The sequence below is a fragment of the Urtica dioica genome, chromosome 10 (assembly GCF_054948205.1).
Source record: "Urtica dioica subsp. dioica isolate 48M chromosome 10, U.dioica_male_clone48M_v1_H2, whole genome shotgun sequence".
NCBI lineage: Eukaryota > Viridiplantae > Streptophyta > Magnoliopsida > Rosales > Urticaceae > Urtica > Urtica dioica.
The window spans coordinates 17,854,007-17,871,562 of record NC_142765.1 but is presented as its reverse complement, the minus strand read 5'-3'; the positions used below and the strand labels follow the sequence as shown (position 1 = coordinate 17,871,562).

Genomic DNA, 17,556 nt, shown 5'->3' with positions numbered 1-17,556 from the left:
AAGCGATAGCCATGATTCAGGAATTTGGACGTTATTGGAAGCACAAAATGTGAAATAGACTAGACTCGTTGTATCCGCCGTCCTTTCAAGAAGTGAATAAAAAAATTAAATAAATAAATGTCAAGATATAAAACTCATATAATTTCAAAAGCCATATAAATGCCCAAAAAAAAAAAAAGAAGAAGAAGAAATAAAAAATACATATAATAAAAAATTTTGATGTATACACAAGTATTTTGGTTTCCGCGAGGAAACATAATTATATGTTTTTCTTAACAAGAACTTTTAATGTCGATATTTAATTCCAATTACCAATTTACTTATTGTTGAAAGAAAAAATCACCATCAATGAATGCTAAAATATAAAATAAAACATTCAAAATAAAAAAGAACACTTAAGGTGAAGATTTCATATAGATAAAATAAAGAAATGTGTTGAAAGTGTAAAATGCATAATTTGATGTTAATTTAATCTGTACTCTCAAGGATTAACTTGTATTGCACTCTCTCTCATGGTTTTTTTTTTTTTTTTGAAGGACATCCCTCTCTCATGGTTGCTTAAGGGGGGCAAATTATCCCTTAAATAGGGGAAATGATATTGAATGTAAATTAATTATAGAATTAATTACATTTTTGACCCCTCAAATATGTCACCTGTAACAAGTTGGACCCCGAACAAAAAAATCTGCAGCGTTGCCCCATCATGATTGTCACTGTTTTGTATTTAGCCCTTCTGTTATTTGGTGTCAAAATAGCCGGCGTTTTGACCACTTGCCTCGGACAAAAAAGGGTAATACAGTAAACTTGGTTTAAAAACTAAAATAAAAAACAAAAAGAAAATGTCCTCTCTCTCTCTCTCTCTCTCTCTCTCTCTCTCTCTCTCTCTCTCTCTCTCTCTCTCTCTCTCTCATCCTTCAACCTTACCTTACCTGTCACAACAACAACAACAACAAAAAATATGTGTGTAGAGAAAAATAAATTGAATTTATAACCACGAAATCAACGATTCGCATACTTAACCAAGACCGAACAAGAAACCAATCTCGATCAGTAGCATCGCGAAGCCTAGGAAGGGCGACAAAGGAGGAGGGGAGAGAATGCGGTGGACCGAACACCGACGACGCGAAGTCGCTGTTTCCGAGAGAGAGAGGCCATTTCAGTCCGACAAGGTAGTTCGTCGCCGAGATTATCACTAGCTATGATGAGACCGATCTCTACCGCTCCTAGGTTCGAGTACGGATGCGATGCAGATTCAATCAAGTTTCATTTGTTTTTCTACTTCTCGATCCAATTTTACGGAGTTAACTTTATGTTTTTTTTCTTTTAAATTTGTTTACGCTACTTATGATTTCTATTTCGTTTTTTTTTTCTGTACATCTGGCTTGATTCCAAATTCATTACAAGATCTTGAAGAAAAAAAACAACAAATCAGGGCCTTTTACTCATAAAGGGATACTCTGTTTTTTATTCTAGTCTGTACAGTCTTTTTTTTCGTCGGTCTGAGCGAAGATTAGATCCACCACCACACAGTTGTGGAGTCTTACTCTTATGTGCTGTTCTTTGTCTTATCAGTCACACATTTGGAAGACGAAGTCCTGGAATAGGTCCGAGATGGTGAAGAATTCCAGGACGGGATTCGTGCAGCCATGATGGTGAAGAATTCCAAGATGGTTAAGAATGTCGCCCAAGTGTTCGACAAAATGCAGTGAAGATAATTCCCCTAACTGCAAAGAAAATCACGGGAACGAATTCCATCAAATTTTCTTCATTTCACAATCATTTATGAGATTTGCTCTTCGGTTTTGCATACGTTTTTGCGTTTTATTTTCGCTGATCAACACTACTAAAAGTTCATCATTTTACATTCATGTACAAAAAGATTTTTTCTTATCTGGGTTACACGTACACATGTACATAAAAGAAAATAAGAAAAGAAAATAAAATCATTTAAAACTAGAGTTGAATGGGCAAAATCATAATTTCCTTTTTCTTGCCCAACACGTGATAAGCACGTGGTCAAATACTGGCTATTTTAACGTCATATATAACAGAAGGGCTAAATGCAAAACAGTTACTATCATGATGGGGCAACGCTACAGATTTTTTTGTTCGAGGTCCAACTTGTTACTGATGACATAGTTGAGGGACCAAAAATGTAATTAATTCTTAATTATATATTATGAATGTACGAAAAATAGTTAAAAAAAATGTTAACTAAGGCTGTCAATAATCCCACATAACCTACAAATATACAATATAGTTGACTTCCTACTTTCTTCTCCCTAGTCAAAGTTTCCCCTTTTTTATTCTCTGAACTAAAACTAGTGTCATTCATGGATATAGAGTTAATTTTGGCGGGTTGCTTGTGCTAAATACTTTTGACTATTCACTATATTTGCTTACTTTTAGTTATGGGAACCCGGCGAAATAGAAATATCAAATATCTGGGCTTATTTTGAGTGTCAAGCAAAGTACACCATGTCATGTTTGCCCTGATAAATCCATTTACATTTAATGGGATTAGCTTTCGGTTGTCAGTCAAACACATGGTTGTCGTTTTATTTGCTAACAACACGTATTAACGAAATATATATAATGATCTTTTATAAATATACGTGTAGAAGCTTTTTTAAACTATTTGTCCATTACTCCTTTATATACTTTGTAATAAGAAGCGTGGGTTTTTTTTTTTTTTTAACTAAAAGTTGGGTCCTAAACTCTATCCTAGTTGCTGCTATATTTATTTCTACGGATTAGATCTCTATCAGAGTCTACATGAAATGTGTCATATATACGTGATCAAGATCTAATAAATTTTGTTTTATTGTATGTTATTCTTATCTCTTATCCTCACGAACACCAAATAAAAGGAAGAACAAAGAAATGAGTTATGTATTTCCTAGAAAGAACACACCATGACCTACTTTCCTAAACACATTGTTGTGTAAATATAAAATAAGTAATACTGTATATATCTGAGTGACATATATCTAACGAAAGATATTATTAACGCGTGTTTACTACACAAATGGCATGCAACTAATGGTCCACGTAATACTACCCCTTTACGTCAATCGAAATAACGGTTCCGTTAATAGAAAATAAGTATTTTCCGTTGGTTGGTATCTTTATTTGACCACAATTAGTTAATTATATTGATTATACCAATCGTCGTTCAGATTAATCAAAGCTGATTGAGCTGAAAGAAACGAGTGCCTAATGAGATTAAGATACGCGTGTTCAATGATTATGACCGTTATTGACACCTCATAATCTCGATGGCATGACGAACAAAAATATAAAAAATAGAAGAACAATCTAGAAATTAAATGAATTTGGTGTTTTGTCTTTTCATTTTACTTGTTTTATCATACTCGCCAAAGATATTTAAATTGATATAATTTGTCGGCAAAGTTTTCCAAACTTGCTTTCGATAATAAGTGTAATTGTGGCGTAGGCTCTTTACGTGTGTAGCTTCGTTACATTAGTTTCTTTGTTTTATTCATCATGGCAAATAGTTCGTGCAAAATATAGATATATACGTTTCATTTGTTAACTTGACACACTTGCATTAGTACAACTTTCATCTGAAGGCAAACACACAACTAAATTGAATAAAATTTAATTCAGCTACAAGTTTAAAATGAGTAGTATACAAGGAACTATTTGCTTTGTTCTTCGATTGAAAACTTATTCGAAAAGGGAAAAAAAAAGTTAAATTTTCTCAAATGAATATATATAGAAAGTACATACACGAAGAAAAAAAATATTATCACACTAAATATAAAATAACATGTTTGATGCCAAATATGATAAATTCTCTTTCCATCCCTCACTAAAAAAAATTAGATTTCGTTCTTTTTTGGATCACTGCCTTCTACGAAATGCTCTCAGCTCGAGCCAGCAATTAGCGGTATCTTTTGACTGGAGTAAAAAGTTTAGATAGAGATTCGCTATTATTTTAAGGCATTGCTTGATATTTCTTCATCTTCATGCGTGTTTTATTATTTTTTGTTAGATGTTTCAATAATTCAAATTTACTTGATTTATCCAAACCTGTTGTATGTACAATCATTAGATTTGAATCTCCAACCTGATAAATGAATTTTTAGTATTCTCTGCTACATCTTTAACTAAGATAACTACAAGAATTTTGTCTACAATAATTTAGTACAACGTGAGAAGGCTAATCAATATTGTAATAAGGGTTGTAAATATCTACTTTCCATAATTGTTTTAAGTTGTGAATTTTGTTTAAATGTGTTCTAATTCTACTCTGTTTTATTTTATTCAATATATTTTAGTGAAGAGGCCCCTTTTAATTAAGGATGATGGTTTACTCAAAATAAAAAAAGGATACATGTATTTTAGTGAAGAAGCCCCTTTTATTTACATCATCCTTAAAATACATGTATCTTCACCATAAAAACTATTAAAAAATAAATAAATAAAACTGCAAAAGATACATGTATTTTACAAACCATAAATCAAAAGGTCAATATTGCTGACTAGGAACAAATCAAAACATCAAACTGTGTGCCGTTACCCATCGACCCAGGCAACGAGGCACTCTATGAATCGACCACGTGTCCAAGTCGGTCAAGTGGGCCCACGCGCTTCACTCCCACGGCCAAAAAAATAAATATACACTACACTACACTGCATTGCTTCCGTACAATCCGAAACAGTACCCAAAAGGCTAGCCGGGAAACTTCCAAAGACCAACGATTTACTTCCACGTGTTACTTCCAGGTGTCACTCAATCATCGTCCACGTAATATCACAATATATCCACGCACAAATATCTGTTATTATAAGTACTGACTTAAGTTCCAAGGAAAACGGAGACGGAAGGAACTACAAGGTTTCTCTCACTTTTCCCTCCAAATTTGTTTTCCGATGATTCAAAAGCCTCACCGAACGACGGATCGCCGAGTTCTCTCCTTCCCGGCGGTTCACCCTTGCGAGGGAATCTCTCCTTCAACTCTCCTCTCATCTCTGATATCTCTCTCCGACGAAATCCGGCGATTCCGATCTCATTCCTTTCCGACGCAGCGACGGAACGCCGGAGAAGCAATAAGAACGGTGAGTCTCCTCCGGATTTTCTTCGAGGAGGCCATCGCAGCCGGATTGTCCGACACGGCGGTTCTCTGCCTCTCCGAGCTTCACTTGGCGCTCCAGAGGCTCCGATTCCTCCTCGAAGACCTCTGTCACGGCGGAGCTAGGGTTTGGCTCCTGGCGAAGAGCGAGATCGCCGCGTCGCAGTTTAGGGTTTTCGCGAGGTCAGTCGCGACGGCGATCGACGTAATGCCGCTGAGATCGGCCGGATTGGAAGCGGAAGTGGTGGAGCTCGTCGAACTCGTCGGCGAACAGTCGTGGAGAGCGAAATTCAAGCACGATCGCGAAGACGAAATATTTGCAGACCAGGTATTCTCTATAATCTCTCAGCTAGAGAGAAAAATCGAACCGAGATTCCGATCCGTGAAGAGAGTCCTGGATTACCTCGGAATCAAAACCTGGATGGATTGCAACGAGGAAGTCAGGTTCTTGGAAGAGGAAATCGAATTCGAAGCCTCGGATTGCGGCGAGCGAGAGATTCCTCTCCTGAGCGCGCTCTCAGGTCTAATGAGCTACTCCAGAGCGGCGATCTTCGAAGAATCCGATTGGCGCCGGAGCCGCGAACTCTCCGACTCTCCCAGACGCAGAGGAACCAACATCACGGAAGCTTTCCGGTGCCTGAATCCATTGGAATTCCGGTGCCCGATCTCCCTTGAGATAATGACCGATCCGGTCACAGTCTCCACCGGACAAACCTACGACCGAGTCTCGATCCAGAAATGGCTAAAATCCGGCAACACAAAGTGTCCCAAAACCGGAGAAAAACTAGTAACCACGGAGCTCATCCAAAACTCGACTATCCGCCGCCTAATCCACAACTTCTGCGAAGAAAACGGCGCTACGATAACCCCAAAACCGACCCGAAAAACCCAAACTCAAGTCCACAGCCGCGGGGCCGCGAACGTCCTCGCCTCATTCCTCGTCCGACGGCTCGTCTTCGGCTCCACCGCCGCGAAGAACAAAGCCGCCCTCGAAATCCGCCTCGCCACGAAGTCCAGCGCGCTCCTCCGATCGATCCTCGTCGATGCCGGTGCGGTGGCTCCCCTGTTAAACCTCCTCTCCGGCGGTGGCGACGACACGGCGGCGGCGGAGGAGAACGCTGCGGCGGCGCTGCTGAGACTCTCCAAAGACCCGACCGGGCGGGTCTTGATCGTCGAGAGCGGCGGGCTCGGTCCGATCCTCTCGCTCCTTGACCGCGGCCAGTCGCCGGAATCAAAACAGATCGCCGCCGCCGCCACGTTCTACCTCGCCGCCTCGTCGCCGGAAAACTCTCGCCTCATCGGAGATCACCGCCGCGCCATCCCCGCCCTCGCCGAGCTCCTCCGCTCCGGGACGCCCTGCGGCAGAAAAAACGCCGCCGTGGCAATCCACGCCCTCGTCTCCCACCACCCCGCCAACGCCGCCGCAGTCCTCCGCGCCGGCGCCGTCGCGCCGCTGGTCAACGCGTTGACTTTCCCGTACAAGCCGGAGGCCTCGACCGACTCGCTGGCGCTGCTCTCGGCCCTGGCCGAGACCCGAGACGGCGCCGAGGCCGTGGCCGCCGAGGAATCGTCGGTCGCCAAGATCAAGGCGGTTCTGAGGGGCTCGAATTCGAGAGCCTCAAAGGAGTATTGCGTCTCGGTTTTGCTCTCTCTCTGCAACAATGTCGAGGGTGATAAAGTCACGGCGGTTCTGGCGAAGGATCAGACGGTGATGGGCTTGCTTTACTCGGTGATCACCGACGGGACACAGATTGCTTCGAATAAAGCTCGGTGCCTCATAAAGATTCTTCACAGGTTTAGAGAAGCGACGATGAGCTCTTCTTCTTCTTCGCAAGTGGGTTTTTCTCGTGAGCAGTCTTCCGTTCGAGCATGGTAGAAAGTAAATATTATACTCTCTCTATCTCTCGTGAGTATTCTTGTTGGCTCTGTTTTTTTTAAAGAGCTGATATAGTTTCACTTTAGTTTTAGGTTCATGTTATTCATAATCAAAAGCATATAGTAGATACATGTAGGCATATATACACACTTGTAAGATAATATACGTTGGATCTTGATTCTTTTATGTAAGAAAAAAAAAAGTTAAATAAAGATGTGATATAATTGATTGCTATATATGTATCACTGTTTAGTAATCGTTTTAAAGGTTATTACTTTTTGACTTTTTTGTTTTATTCATGCTTGAAAAGTCGATGTAAGTTTCACTAAGAACTACCAGTTTTTAGTAAATAAAATACAGCATAAATACAGCAAAAATTGATCTGCTATATTATTCATACAGAAAGTTATATGTTGCCGAATTCAAATAAATTAAAATTTCAGGAAGGAAAAAAAAACTCAGAAATTATACACCAAATTAGGACTAATCTAAATTTGGCGGTTCAATTCCACACAGCCTTTGTTGAAGGGTTAGAACAAGTTCTACAAATTGGACAAATTGGGGTTTTCAACAACCATGAGTCTATGCAGTGAGAGTGAAAGGTGTGATTACAATAAGGCAATAATCTACATTTTTCACCGCCCTTGAAGCTCTCCAAGCAAACAGCACAGTCCGTACCTTTCTCCGATGCCACGTAATCAAAGCAAGGAATCATCTTCAACTCCTCAATTGACATCTTTCTGTTTGTCCCATCAATATTACCAACAACATTCTCTCGTCTTTGATCATCATCATCAACAACACCTTGATTTTCCCCGGAGGCTCTACTGGCAATTATGCAGAGATGAATCGCCCCCAGAACTCCAATTGCCACAAAAAACAGTATCACGGAGATCATAACCTCCATTACCATAATTCCTAGAAGAAGAATAAATAAAAAATTAGAAACCCAAATGGCCAAAAGGCTACAAAAAACAATTTTTGCCTGCTATTCAAGAGATTTCTTTGGTTTCTTTTATTGTGAAAAAAAAAAAAAAAAAAAATGAAGCCCTGTTTTTTTTTGGCATGTGAATTTTTTAGTTTATTTTTTTTCCCTGGGGTTAAAGTTAAAGGAAACGGAATTGAAGTGGCATAGATAGGTGGCAAGTGGGCTTTTTGCTGTGTCTGTCTGTGCAATATATCAATTACATATTCAAGGTCTTAACTTATTAATATGGATCTATACTCTTTCACGAGAGTGTTGTTGAAAAGTGAACATATTTGAACTGACACACCTGCCACTTAAGTTTAGAGGTTTGGTCTTTTGACATCATTCATGCCATATGTCTAGGACCTCTAGGTCTTAAATTAAAGAAGAAATATATTTTGTTTCGGAAATTTTTTGTTTATATCTATTTTAATTTAGCTTACTATTTTCTTTCAGCTGGCAATTCTATCTTAACATGAGAATCCGTCTCAAACAATTTTATGTTTCTAAAAAAGAAAACGAAATTTAAATTTATTTTTATAGCTTAAATTCTCGTTCGATTCACTCAATGATAAAAAAAAGAATAATATAAATAAGAAATATTACGATTAGGTCCAACTCATCCTTAAAAAAAAATAAAGTCATGGCTTTAGGCCCAAAAAAAAAAAAAAATCACCAATAATTAAAAAATGCTTAATTTTTTATACAAAAAATTTAACTTGCTTGCACTATTAACTAATCCCGCTAATGTCATATATAACTATGATAATAACAATTATGTGAAAATGAAGAGGTCTATAAAGGCCGAAACCTTATTTAATTCTTTGTTGAAACCAAATGGAAAGAGAAAATGAGCCGTGCACAAATAAGTGTTTTTATTTTAGGCACCATAAGCTAGGCCCTTTCCTACGGACCCCCTGTCATCCATTTGATACCATGTGAAGGGGCCACCTCCCATGGAAAATCAACTCAATGCCATTGGCAAAGCCGTGGAGCCACTAGCTAGCAACTCACTGCCATTGGCAAAGCCGTGGAGCCACTAGCTAGGTCATCAAAGACAATAGCTAAAACTACGCATACTAATATAAAATGCAATTTTGATACACACTGCAAAAGAAAAGCGAGAGATTTGCACCAAAGTCACTTCTTATGAACAAAATTGCATCTATGTCACCACCAAAAAACGTGTTGCAAGTAAGTCACTCTTATTTATTATTAAACCAAAATACCCTTAAAGTAGAACCAGCGTTAAATATTTACAAAACAAAAGTAGACTAAAAAAGAAAGTAGAATCACAGTTAAATATTTACAAAACAAAAGTAGACTAGAAGAAGAAATCGATAATCTGAAGCGCCTCGACTCCGACGAGGGTTACGGCGGCGGTGGCCTCGTCGGAGCGGCGATCGGCGCGGTGGTCGGAGCTTGAGCTAGAAATATTAGGGTTTGGGAGGGAATTTGATGAGAGATTAGGGTTTGAGTGTGAATATGGATTCTTGTTGGATATAAAATAGAAGGGTAATTAAGACATTGTATATGTGACAAATATGCAAAAAAAAAAAAGACACGAATGCAATTTAGACTCATTTGTGATACAAATGAAATAATATGTTGTTGTTGTGACTTCAACAGCAAATTCCACAAGAAAAGCTGATCATGTACGAGCCCAATTTTAGTCATTAATTACTTTCATTGTAATATTTTATTGCACATAAGAATTCTGAAGGGTACTAAGTAAAAATAAATAAATAAAATTATGAACGAAAAATATTTATAAGGTACATCAACCCTTCACTAATAAAAAAAAATTGTTACAAGGTTATTGGAGTAACCCCATGGAGCTCTGCACTGTGTGTATTGTGTAGGACACCTCATAGTTAATCCGTCATCTTTCATCAACCTCGCGACACGTGTCTCCTTGATTCAAAATTAATAAAAGTTGATAAGCGTGATATGGAGAGAAGTAATTGAGTGATTTTATTGTTGATATGTGTTGCCTTTTATAGGCTGAGTACAAGTAAATATCGCTGAAAATACTTAACAAACAGGGCTGACTTTGTGAAACAAACAAACTATCCTAATTAATATGTGACTGTTATTATCTATAATAAATATTAATTACATAAAAACTAAACTAATATAGCTAAAAACTTGCATATGGACGTTTGACAACGTCCAACACCCCTCGTCAAGTTGGAGCTGGGATTGAGATGTCAAGAACACCCAACTTGCAAAGTAGTCTACGAAAATTATCGGCGCCGAGCGGTTTGGTGAAGATGTCTGCTAATTGGTCGCAAGAACGTAGGTAGGCGGTACAGATGATACCTTTCTGAATTTTTTCACGAACAAAATGACAGTCAATTTCGATATGTTTAGTTCGTTCGTGAAAGACAGGATTCTGAGCAATGTGAATAGCCGCTTGATTGTCGCAATATATAGGAATTGGATGGTCATGACAAATACCAAGATCCCGAAGAAGATACCGCAGCCAAAGTATCTCTGAAGTGAGGGATGAAAGCGAGTGATATTCCGCTTCAGCAGAAGAGCGTGAGACAGTTGATTGTTTCTTAGTTTTCCACGAGATCGGACTAGAGCCTAACATGGTAAAATAACCAGTGGTCGAACGACGTGTTGTCGGACAACCAGCCCAATTAGAGTCAGCATAGCCGGATAAAGAAATGGAGCTGATAGCAGAAAGGAAGAGTCCAATACCAACAGATCCTTTTAAGTAGCGCAGAACACGATGTGCTGCATCAAGATGAGTAGAATGAGGATTTTGCATGAATTGACTTAGTGTGTTGACAGAATATTGAATATCAGGGCGTGTAACGATAAGATATAGAAGACGTCCTACGAGGCGGCGATAAACTGTAGGATCAGACAAAGGTGTTCCATCAGTTGGCCGTAATTTAAGATTTTGTTCCATAGGAAAAGGGGATGGACGAGAGCCAATCTGTCCGGAATCAGAGAGGATATCAAGTGTATATTTTCGTTGGCAAAGAAATATACCTTGTTTAGACCGAGAGACTTCAATTCCAAGAAAATATCGGAGAGGTCCAAGGTCTTTGATTGAAAATGAATTGGCAAGGAATGTTTTCATTTTAGATATCATGTTGTCATTGTTGCCGGTAATAATGATATCATCAACATAAACGAGAATAAAAACTGAAATGTCATCACGATTGTAAGTGAATAGACTATAGTCAGAAATGGATTGGATAAAACCACATTGAATTAGAGTAGAGGAAAATTTGGAGAACCATTGACGAGAAGCTTGTTTTAAGCCGTAAATCGATTTATTTAGCTTACAAACTTTGTCTTTGTTGAACTTTGAAAAACCAGGAGGGAGTTTCATGTATACTTCCTCATCAAGATCTCCTTGGAGAAAAGCATTGTTCACGTCGAGTTGGTGAAGAGACCAATTCTTAATGGATGCAATAGAAAGTAAAAGACGAACAGTGACAAGTTTGGCTACTGGAGCAAAAGTATCATGAAAGTCCACACCTTCGATTTGAGTGTAGCCTTTAGCTACCAAACGTGCCTTATATCGTTCAATATTACCATCAGCACGGTATTTGATTTTGTAAACCCATTTACACCCAATTGCATTTTTATCAGGTGGAAGAGAGCATATAGACCACGTGTTATTCGATTCAAGTGCCTTTATTTCTTTCGCCATAGCATCGCGCCAATCATTAGATTTCATGGCATGTGAATAAGACTGTGGTTCTGAGTGATCGATGATTTTGGAAAGAAACACTCGATGAGAGGGAGAATATCGTGACAAAGAGAAATAATTTGCTAAAGGAAATTTTGTCACTATTGATACATTAGTGCAAACGTAATCACTTAGGTGACGAGGTGGATGGCGTTCACGATTAGGACGAGTGTGAATGTTTGTTTGAGAAACGCTAGATTCTCCAAGATGAGAAGAAGCTGGCTGATTGAGAGCACGATTATTAGGCTCTAAAGACGTGGATGAAGAGTCGGTGTTTGGTGGTGATGGAGAGATATCACAATTATCATCAAGTGGGGTGATGCCGAGTATGTTATCAGACGATTTGGATGCTACGTCTTGGAAGGGAAAAACATGTTCATGGAAAATTACATCTCGTGAAACATAAATATTTTTTGTTGATGGATCGTATATTCGGTATCCTTTTTGGCCAAAATGGTACCCAACAAAAATTCCGGCTTTGGCACGAGAATCAAACTTATGTTGCGGATGCATATTTTTAGCGAAACATAAGCATCCAAAAACACGAAGAGATGAATATGATGGAGCGTGTCCGATAAGGATTTGATGAGGTGATTGATATTTGAGCAATGGAGTTGGTAATTTATTAATGAGATAAGCAGCTGTCAAGATACATTCACCCCAAAAAGAGAGAGGTAAATTTGCTTGAAAGCGTAAAGAACGAGCGACATCGAGTAAGTGACGATGTTTACGTTCGACTATGCCATTTTGTTGTGGTGTCGCGACACAGCTACGTTGATGAATGATTCCATTATCATGAAACCAAGATTGAATTTGTTTGGAAAGAAATTCGGTTCCATTATCGGATCTGATTGTTTGAAGTTGTGGTAAGAACATACCACCATTACCATGATTGATTTTCATAATCCTTCTATTGAAAGACCGATTGATTTGATTAAAAAAATGGGTTAACATATAAAATGTTTCAGATTTATTTTTCATTAAGTATATCCATGTACATCTTGAGAAGTCGTCGACAATTGTTAAAAAATATCTTGAGCCATTATTGGATGGTATTGAAAAAGGGCCCCAAATATCAACATGAATTAATTCAAAACAATGAGAAGAAACAGATGTACTATTAGGAAATGAGAGACGTGATTGTTTTGCACGAGGACATACATCACAAAGAAAATTCTTATTAGCAACAATACTTGCATTATTTTTAACTAGAAATTGAAAACGAGAATTAGAAGGGTGTCCGAGGCGTGAATGCCATAAATCGAACTTATTACAAATTTGGGAATGAAAAGCAGAATTTGAAATAAAACGAGCATCGAAATGATAAAGTCCATTGTGAGTTCTACCCCGACCAATCGTCGTCTTCGTTGTTCGGTCCTGAAATAGACAACCAGAAGAAGAGAAAATAATCTCACAATTAGACGATTTTGATAATTGTGAGACAGATAACAAATTAAATTTGAACGAAGGAATGTAAAAGACATTCGTGAGAATCAGATTTGGGGAATGAATGACTGTCCCAATATGAGTGACATATACATAAGATCCATCGGGTAATTGAACAGATATTTTGGTATTAATAGCAACATAAGAAGAGAAATACGATATTGATGAACTTATGTGGTTAGACGCACCAGAATCTATAATCCAAATAGGTGGAGAATAAGAGAGTACATTACCTGTGAGATGAACCGATGGCTCGGTAGAATTCTCAGTTGCAAGGAGGGCTAGAAGTTTGTTGTATTGCTCGGTAGTCAAATTTCCAGCGGAATGAGTTGAGGCAGATTCTCCAGCGTAGTGAGCGGAAGCTTGTTTCGTGGTCCTTTTGTCGGGGAAGCCGTGGATCTGGAAACAGGTTGCTAGTGTGTGTCCGTGCTTGTTGCAGTGCTCACAATACGGACGTGGCCTTTTTTCCTGAGGGACGGGACATATTTTTTGGAGCAACTAAGGCTGCAGAATCAATTGATGGTGTTGAACGCATATTGATTTCTTGTTGCTTCTCTTCTTGACGCACGAGATTGTAGATGCGCTGGGTAGAAGGAAAGGGCTCCATTAAGAGAATCTGGCTTCGAATAGCCGTGAAGTTGTCATGGAGACCTTGGAGAAATTCCATCGCTTGGTCTTGATGTTGCTGCTCAATGATAGATTTTGCATTCCCACAAATACAAGCATGTAGAGGAATGATAGAACCGAGCTCATCCCAAAAGGACTTCAGTTGGGTATAATAAGAAGATACGGACATACCTTCTTGCTTATGAGCAGAGATCAATTGCTTCAATTGATAAATTTTTGGAGCGTTGGACTGATTAAAACGATCATTGAGATCGTTCCAGATTTGTGCTGCAGTTTCAGCATATAGAATGCTCGGGCGGATCTCCGGCATCACAGAATTGAGGATCCAGCTACTAACTAGATCGTTACATCGGCGCCAATTAGCAAGGTCTTCTTCCTCCGTTGAAGCTGAAATACAGCCATCCACAAAACCGAGTTTGTTTTTTGCACGAAGCGCCATTGTGATAGCGCGGCTCCATGATCCATAGTTATCTCCCGTCAGCAGAGGAGTCACAAGCACCGTGGAAGGGCTGTCAGAATGGTGGATAGAGTACAGAGACATTGCTTGTGTATCCTGAGAAAGAGAAAAAAAATACGTGAGAATGATAATAGACTTATGAATCTTTGTTGATAGTGAAACAATTTGAACGATTGATATTAAAAAAACAATATCGATATATATGGAATTAAGTAGTCTGTGATGCTAGAGATTGTTATATTAGGATTGCTTTAATTAGCAGCAATTATATATGAGTACATAAGAAGACAGTATACATATATAGAATTGCTAAAGCAATAGTCTAATATGGAAAGAAAATACAGGCTGTGACCGTATATATTGTTGAGAAGGAAAGAAAATTGCTAAAGCAATAGTCTGATATGGAATTGTTGCTAATAGAAAAGCAACAGACAAAATAAATAAAAAATTGCTGCTAATAGAAAAAGCAGCGATTATAAGAGGAGACAATAAACTGATAATTAAGATGACGATAAAAAAAGGCCTACAATTTTGATAACGTTTTAGAATAAAATCGTAGGAAGAAGAGATTACTGCTCTGATACCATAATAAAAGCTGATAAGCGTGATATGGAGAGAAGTAATTGAGTGATTTTATTGCTGATATGTGTTGCCTTTTATAGGCTGAGTACAAGTAAATATCGCTGAAAATACTTAACAAACAGGGCTGACTTTGTGAAACAAACAAACTATCCTAATTAATATGTAACAGACTGTTATTATCTATAATAAATATTAATTACATAAAAACTAAACTAATATAGCTAAAAACTTGCATATGGACGTTTGACAACGTCCAACAAAAATGATGCGACGTTTGACGTCTTTCAAGTTGACCGGACTAAGCTCGACCAACCGGAGATGAGCTAACTTGTATTGCCCCTCCTCACTCTTAGGCCATGTGTGAATTGGATTATCAAGCCCAACTCATTCAAAACCTGAGGCCCAAAACACTTCGTTAGAAAAGGAACAAGAAAGTCGTACAGTAACTTAGACTCCATTAGTTATCATTTTATCTCCAATTTATTTAATCAAGTATCATTTATAGTTACAAATAAATAGCTAGTAAAAAATTGACTTTATTTCGGAAAGCATTTTCTCACTTCGTAAATTTAGCCGATAAATTAAACAAATAATTGAAAACTATATTTTCCAAGAGTCCAACTCCAACACACGTTCCCCTAATCGTTCGTAACTATGACATTTCCTCTAAAATCTAAATATAATATATATATATATATATATATATATATATATATATATATATATATATATATTCTATTGGTCGTAGTTCGTTATGTCTTATTAAAAGTCTCGAGGAAGAATAGGTATAAATCATCCAAAAATACCTATACTTATGCCTACTTCACTAAGTCATAATCTAGTTAAAGCATGACGTTTCTTCTACTGATTTCCCTATAAATTCTCCATCTTTCATTGGGCTTATAGATCTTTAAGAATCTACGTAAAATAGCAACAATGGTTCCAACCGAAGAAATAAGAGAAATCGTAGGAATTATTGGTTAGTAATACAACGTTACAATTATTATTTTTTCTACCATTTGAATTTTGCTACATACTATATTTAAATCTGTTCTTTTGTTCCTCAGGAAATGTAATTTCTTTGGGGCTATTTCTCTCCCCCATGTAACATCCCTATTAATCTTTACCTCTTTTTCTTTTATATTTTCCAATTTTTTTATATACGTAATAAAAATTAACGAATTAATTTGCAGACCTACATTCGTGACGATATGGAAAGAGAAATCCGTGAAGGAATTCCAACCCTATCCGTACCTCGCAACCCTACTCAATTGCGCAATATGGACGTTGTACGGCCTTCCGATCGTCCATCCAGATTGTCTCCTCGTGATCACGATCAACGGCACGGGATTCTTCATCGAACTTGTTTTCGTCGCAATATTTTTTTGCTTCTCTCCCTGGCCAAAACGCGTACGTAAAATTTTCATTAAAAAAAATGGTTAAATAATTAAATTATTTCAAGAAATTTTTTAACCCTTTGTTATTATCTAATTAAAATGATATTTCTTTTTTTAATATTTTGACAGAAAAAAATCTCAATTGTTCTTGTGATTGAAGCTGTGCTATTGGCGGCCATAGCCTTCATAACAATCCAATTCTTCCATGACACAAAGAAACGATCTTTCGTTGTTGGAATAGTTTGTGTACTCTTCACTATACTTATGTACGCTTCGCCGTTGACAGTCATGGTAATGTATTTTTTTGCATATGATTATCAGTGATAATCTTGAAAGCGTACACATTAATTAAGTAATTAATTTTTTTTTTAATTTATTGCAGCGTATGGTCATCAAAACAAAGAGTGTGAAGTACATGCCGTTCTCTCTCTCACTGGCTAACTTTCTCAATGGAATCGTCTGGGCTATCTATGCTCTCCTTAAATTTGACCCCTACATTTTGGTAATTTAAGGATTAATACATATACATATATATATATATATATATATATATATATATATATTAATCTTGACCTCTTTCATATATATAAAAACTCCAAAAAAAATCACAGTTTTTGTTTTCCGCATTGGAGTAAGTTTACATGCAAAATGAGAGTGAAAGGAATTGTTTGAGGGAAATAATTGTGGAAAATATGAATCTACTTGTTTTTAAGAAAGAGAAAAAATTAATAAAATGAAAAATTAGAATGGAAAAAGTTAGGTCTTTTAACCAACATTTTTATCCCTTTTTCATTCATTACAATTGAAATCGTGAAAAAGTGAAACTGAGATCTTACACAATATATTTTAAGGTAAAAAAAATAGTTGGATAAAAGGATAACTATCATTAATCATATGTTTTATTTTTTCTACTACACTTCACAACACGAGGAGAGAGAAAATTATTTTATATTCCTCTCATTTTCTATTTCTGCCAATTTTCCTTCCTTTCTATTTTCTTTGCCTTATACTTGGTATTATATTACTCATGTGTACCAAATCAAGATGATAATTTGCTAAAATGATTATATAAGTAAATAAGAAATAACTCATTTCTTGTGTTGATTTAATTTTTGCAGATTCCAAATGGTTTGGGCACACTTTCTGGGTTATTTCAATTGGTCCTATATGCCACGTATTACAAGACCACTAAGTGGGACGAGGATGATGATGATCATGACAAGCCAACCTCTGAAATCCAACTCTCTAACGTTGTTTGATCTTAATTAATTTAGGATTGATATTTGAGCAATATCTTAGCTCTAAATGAGCTCTGATATTTATGCAAATTCTTCTAATTCTAATTAAATTTTATTTTATTTTATTCCTCTTTTTAATAGTTTCCTTTTTT

The 17,556-nt window shown here is 37.2% G+C and overlaps 2 protein-coding genes across 2 annotated transcripts; both read left to right on the top strand.

Annotated features, from left to right (window-relative positions):
- Positions 1-4,825: 4,825 nt before the first annotated feature.
- LOC149383658 (U-box domain-containing protein 19-like) lies at positions 4,826-7,209 on the top strand. The gene has a single exon (XM_089628982.1). It carries the CDS (start codon positions 4,900-4,902, stop codon positions 6,973-6,975), a length of 2,076 nt encoding a protein of 691 aa, XP_089485108.1. The 5' UTR covers positions 4,826-4,899; the 3' UTR covers positions 6,976-7,209.
- Positions 7,210-15,705: 8,496 nt separating this feature from the next.
- LOC149383657 (bidirectional sugar transporter SWEET5-like) lies at positions 15,706-17,425 on the top strand. Its single transcript, XM_089627869.1, has 6 exons — positions 15,706-15,748; positions 15,837-15,873; positions 15,963-16,179; positions 16,296-16,457; positions 16,549-16,668; positions 17,285-17,425. The coding sequence occupies exons 1-6, from the start codon at positions 15,706-15,708 to the stop codon at positions 17,423-17,425; spliced, it is 720 nt and encodes a 239-aa protein (XP_089483995.1).
- The last annotated feature ends 131 nt before the right edge of the window (positions 17,426-17,556 follow it).

Excerpts from the sequence above, each read along its gene's own strand:
- LOC149383658 (XM_089628982.1), top strand. The coding sequence starts at position 4,900 with ATGATTCAAAAGCCTCACCGAACGACGGATCGCCGAGTTCTCTCCTTC.
- LOC149383657 (XM_089627869.1), top strand. The coding sequence starts at position 15,706 with ATGGTTCCAACCGAAGAAATAAGAGAAATCGTAGGAATTATTG. Across the intron at positions 16,458-16,548 it reads CTTCGCCGTTGACAGTCATG|CGTATGGTCATCAAAACAAA; the intron begins GTAATGTATTTT and ends AATTTATTGCAG. Across the intron at positions 16,669-17,284 it reads AATTTGACCCCTACATTTTG|ATTCCAAATGGTTTGGGCAC; the intron begins GTAATTTAAGGA and ends TAATTTTTGCAG.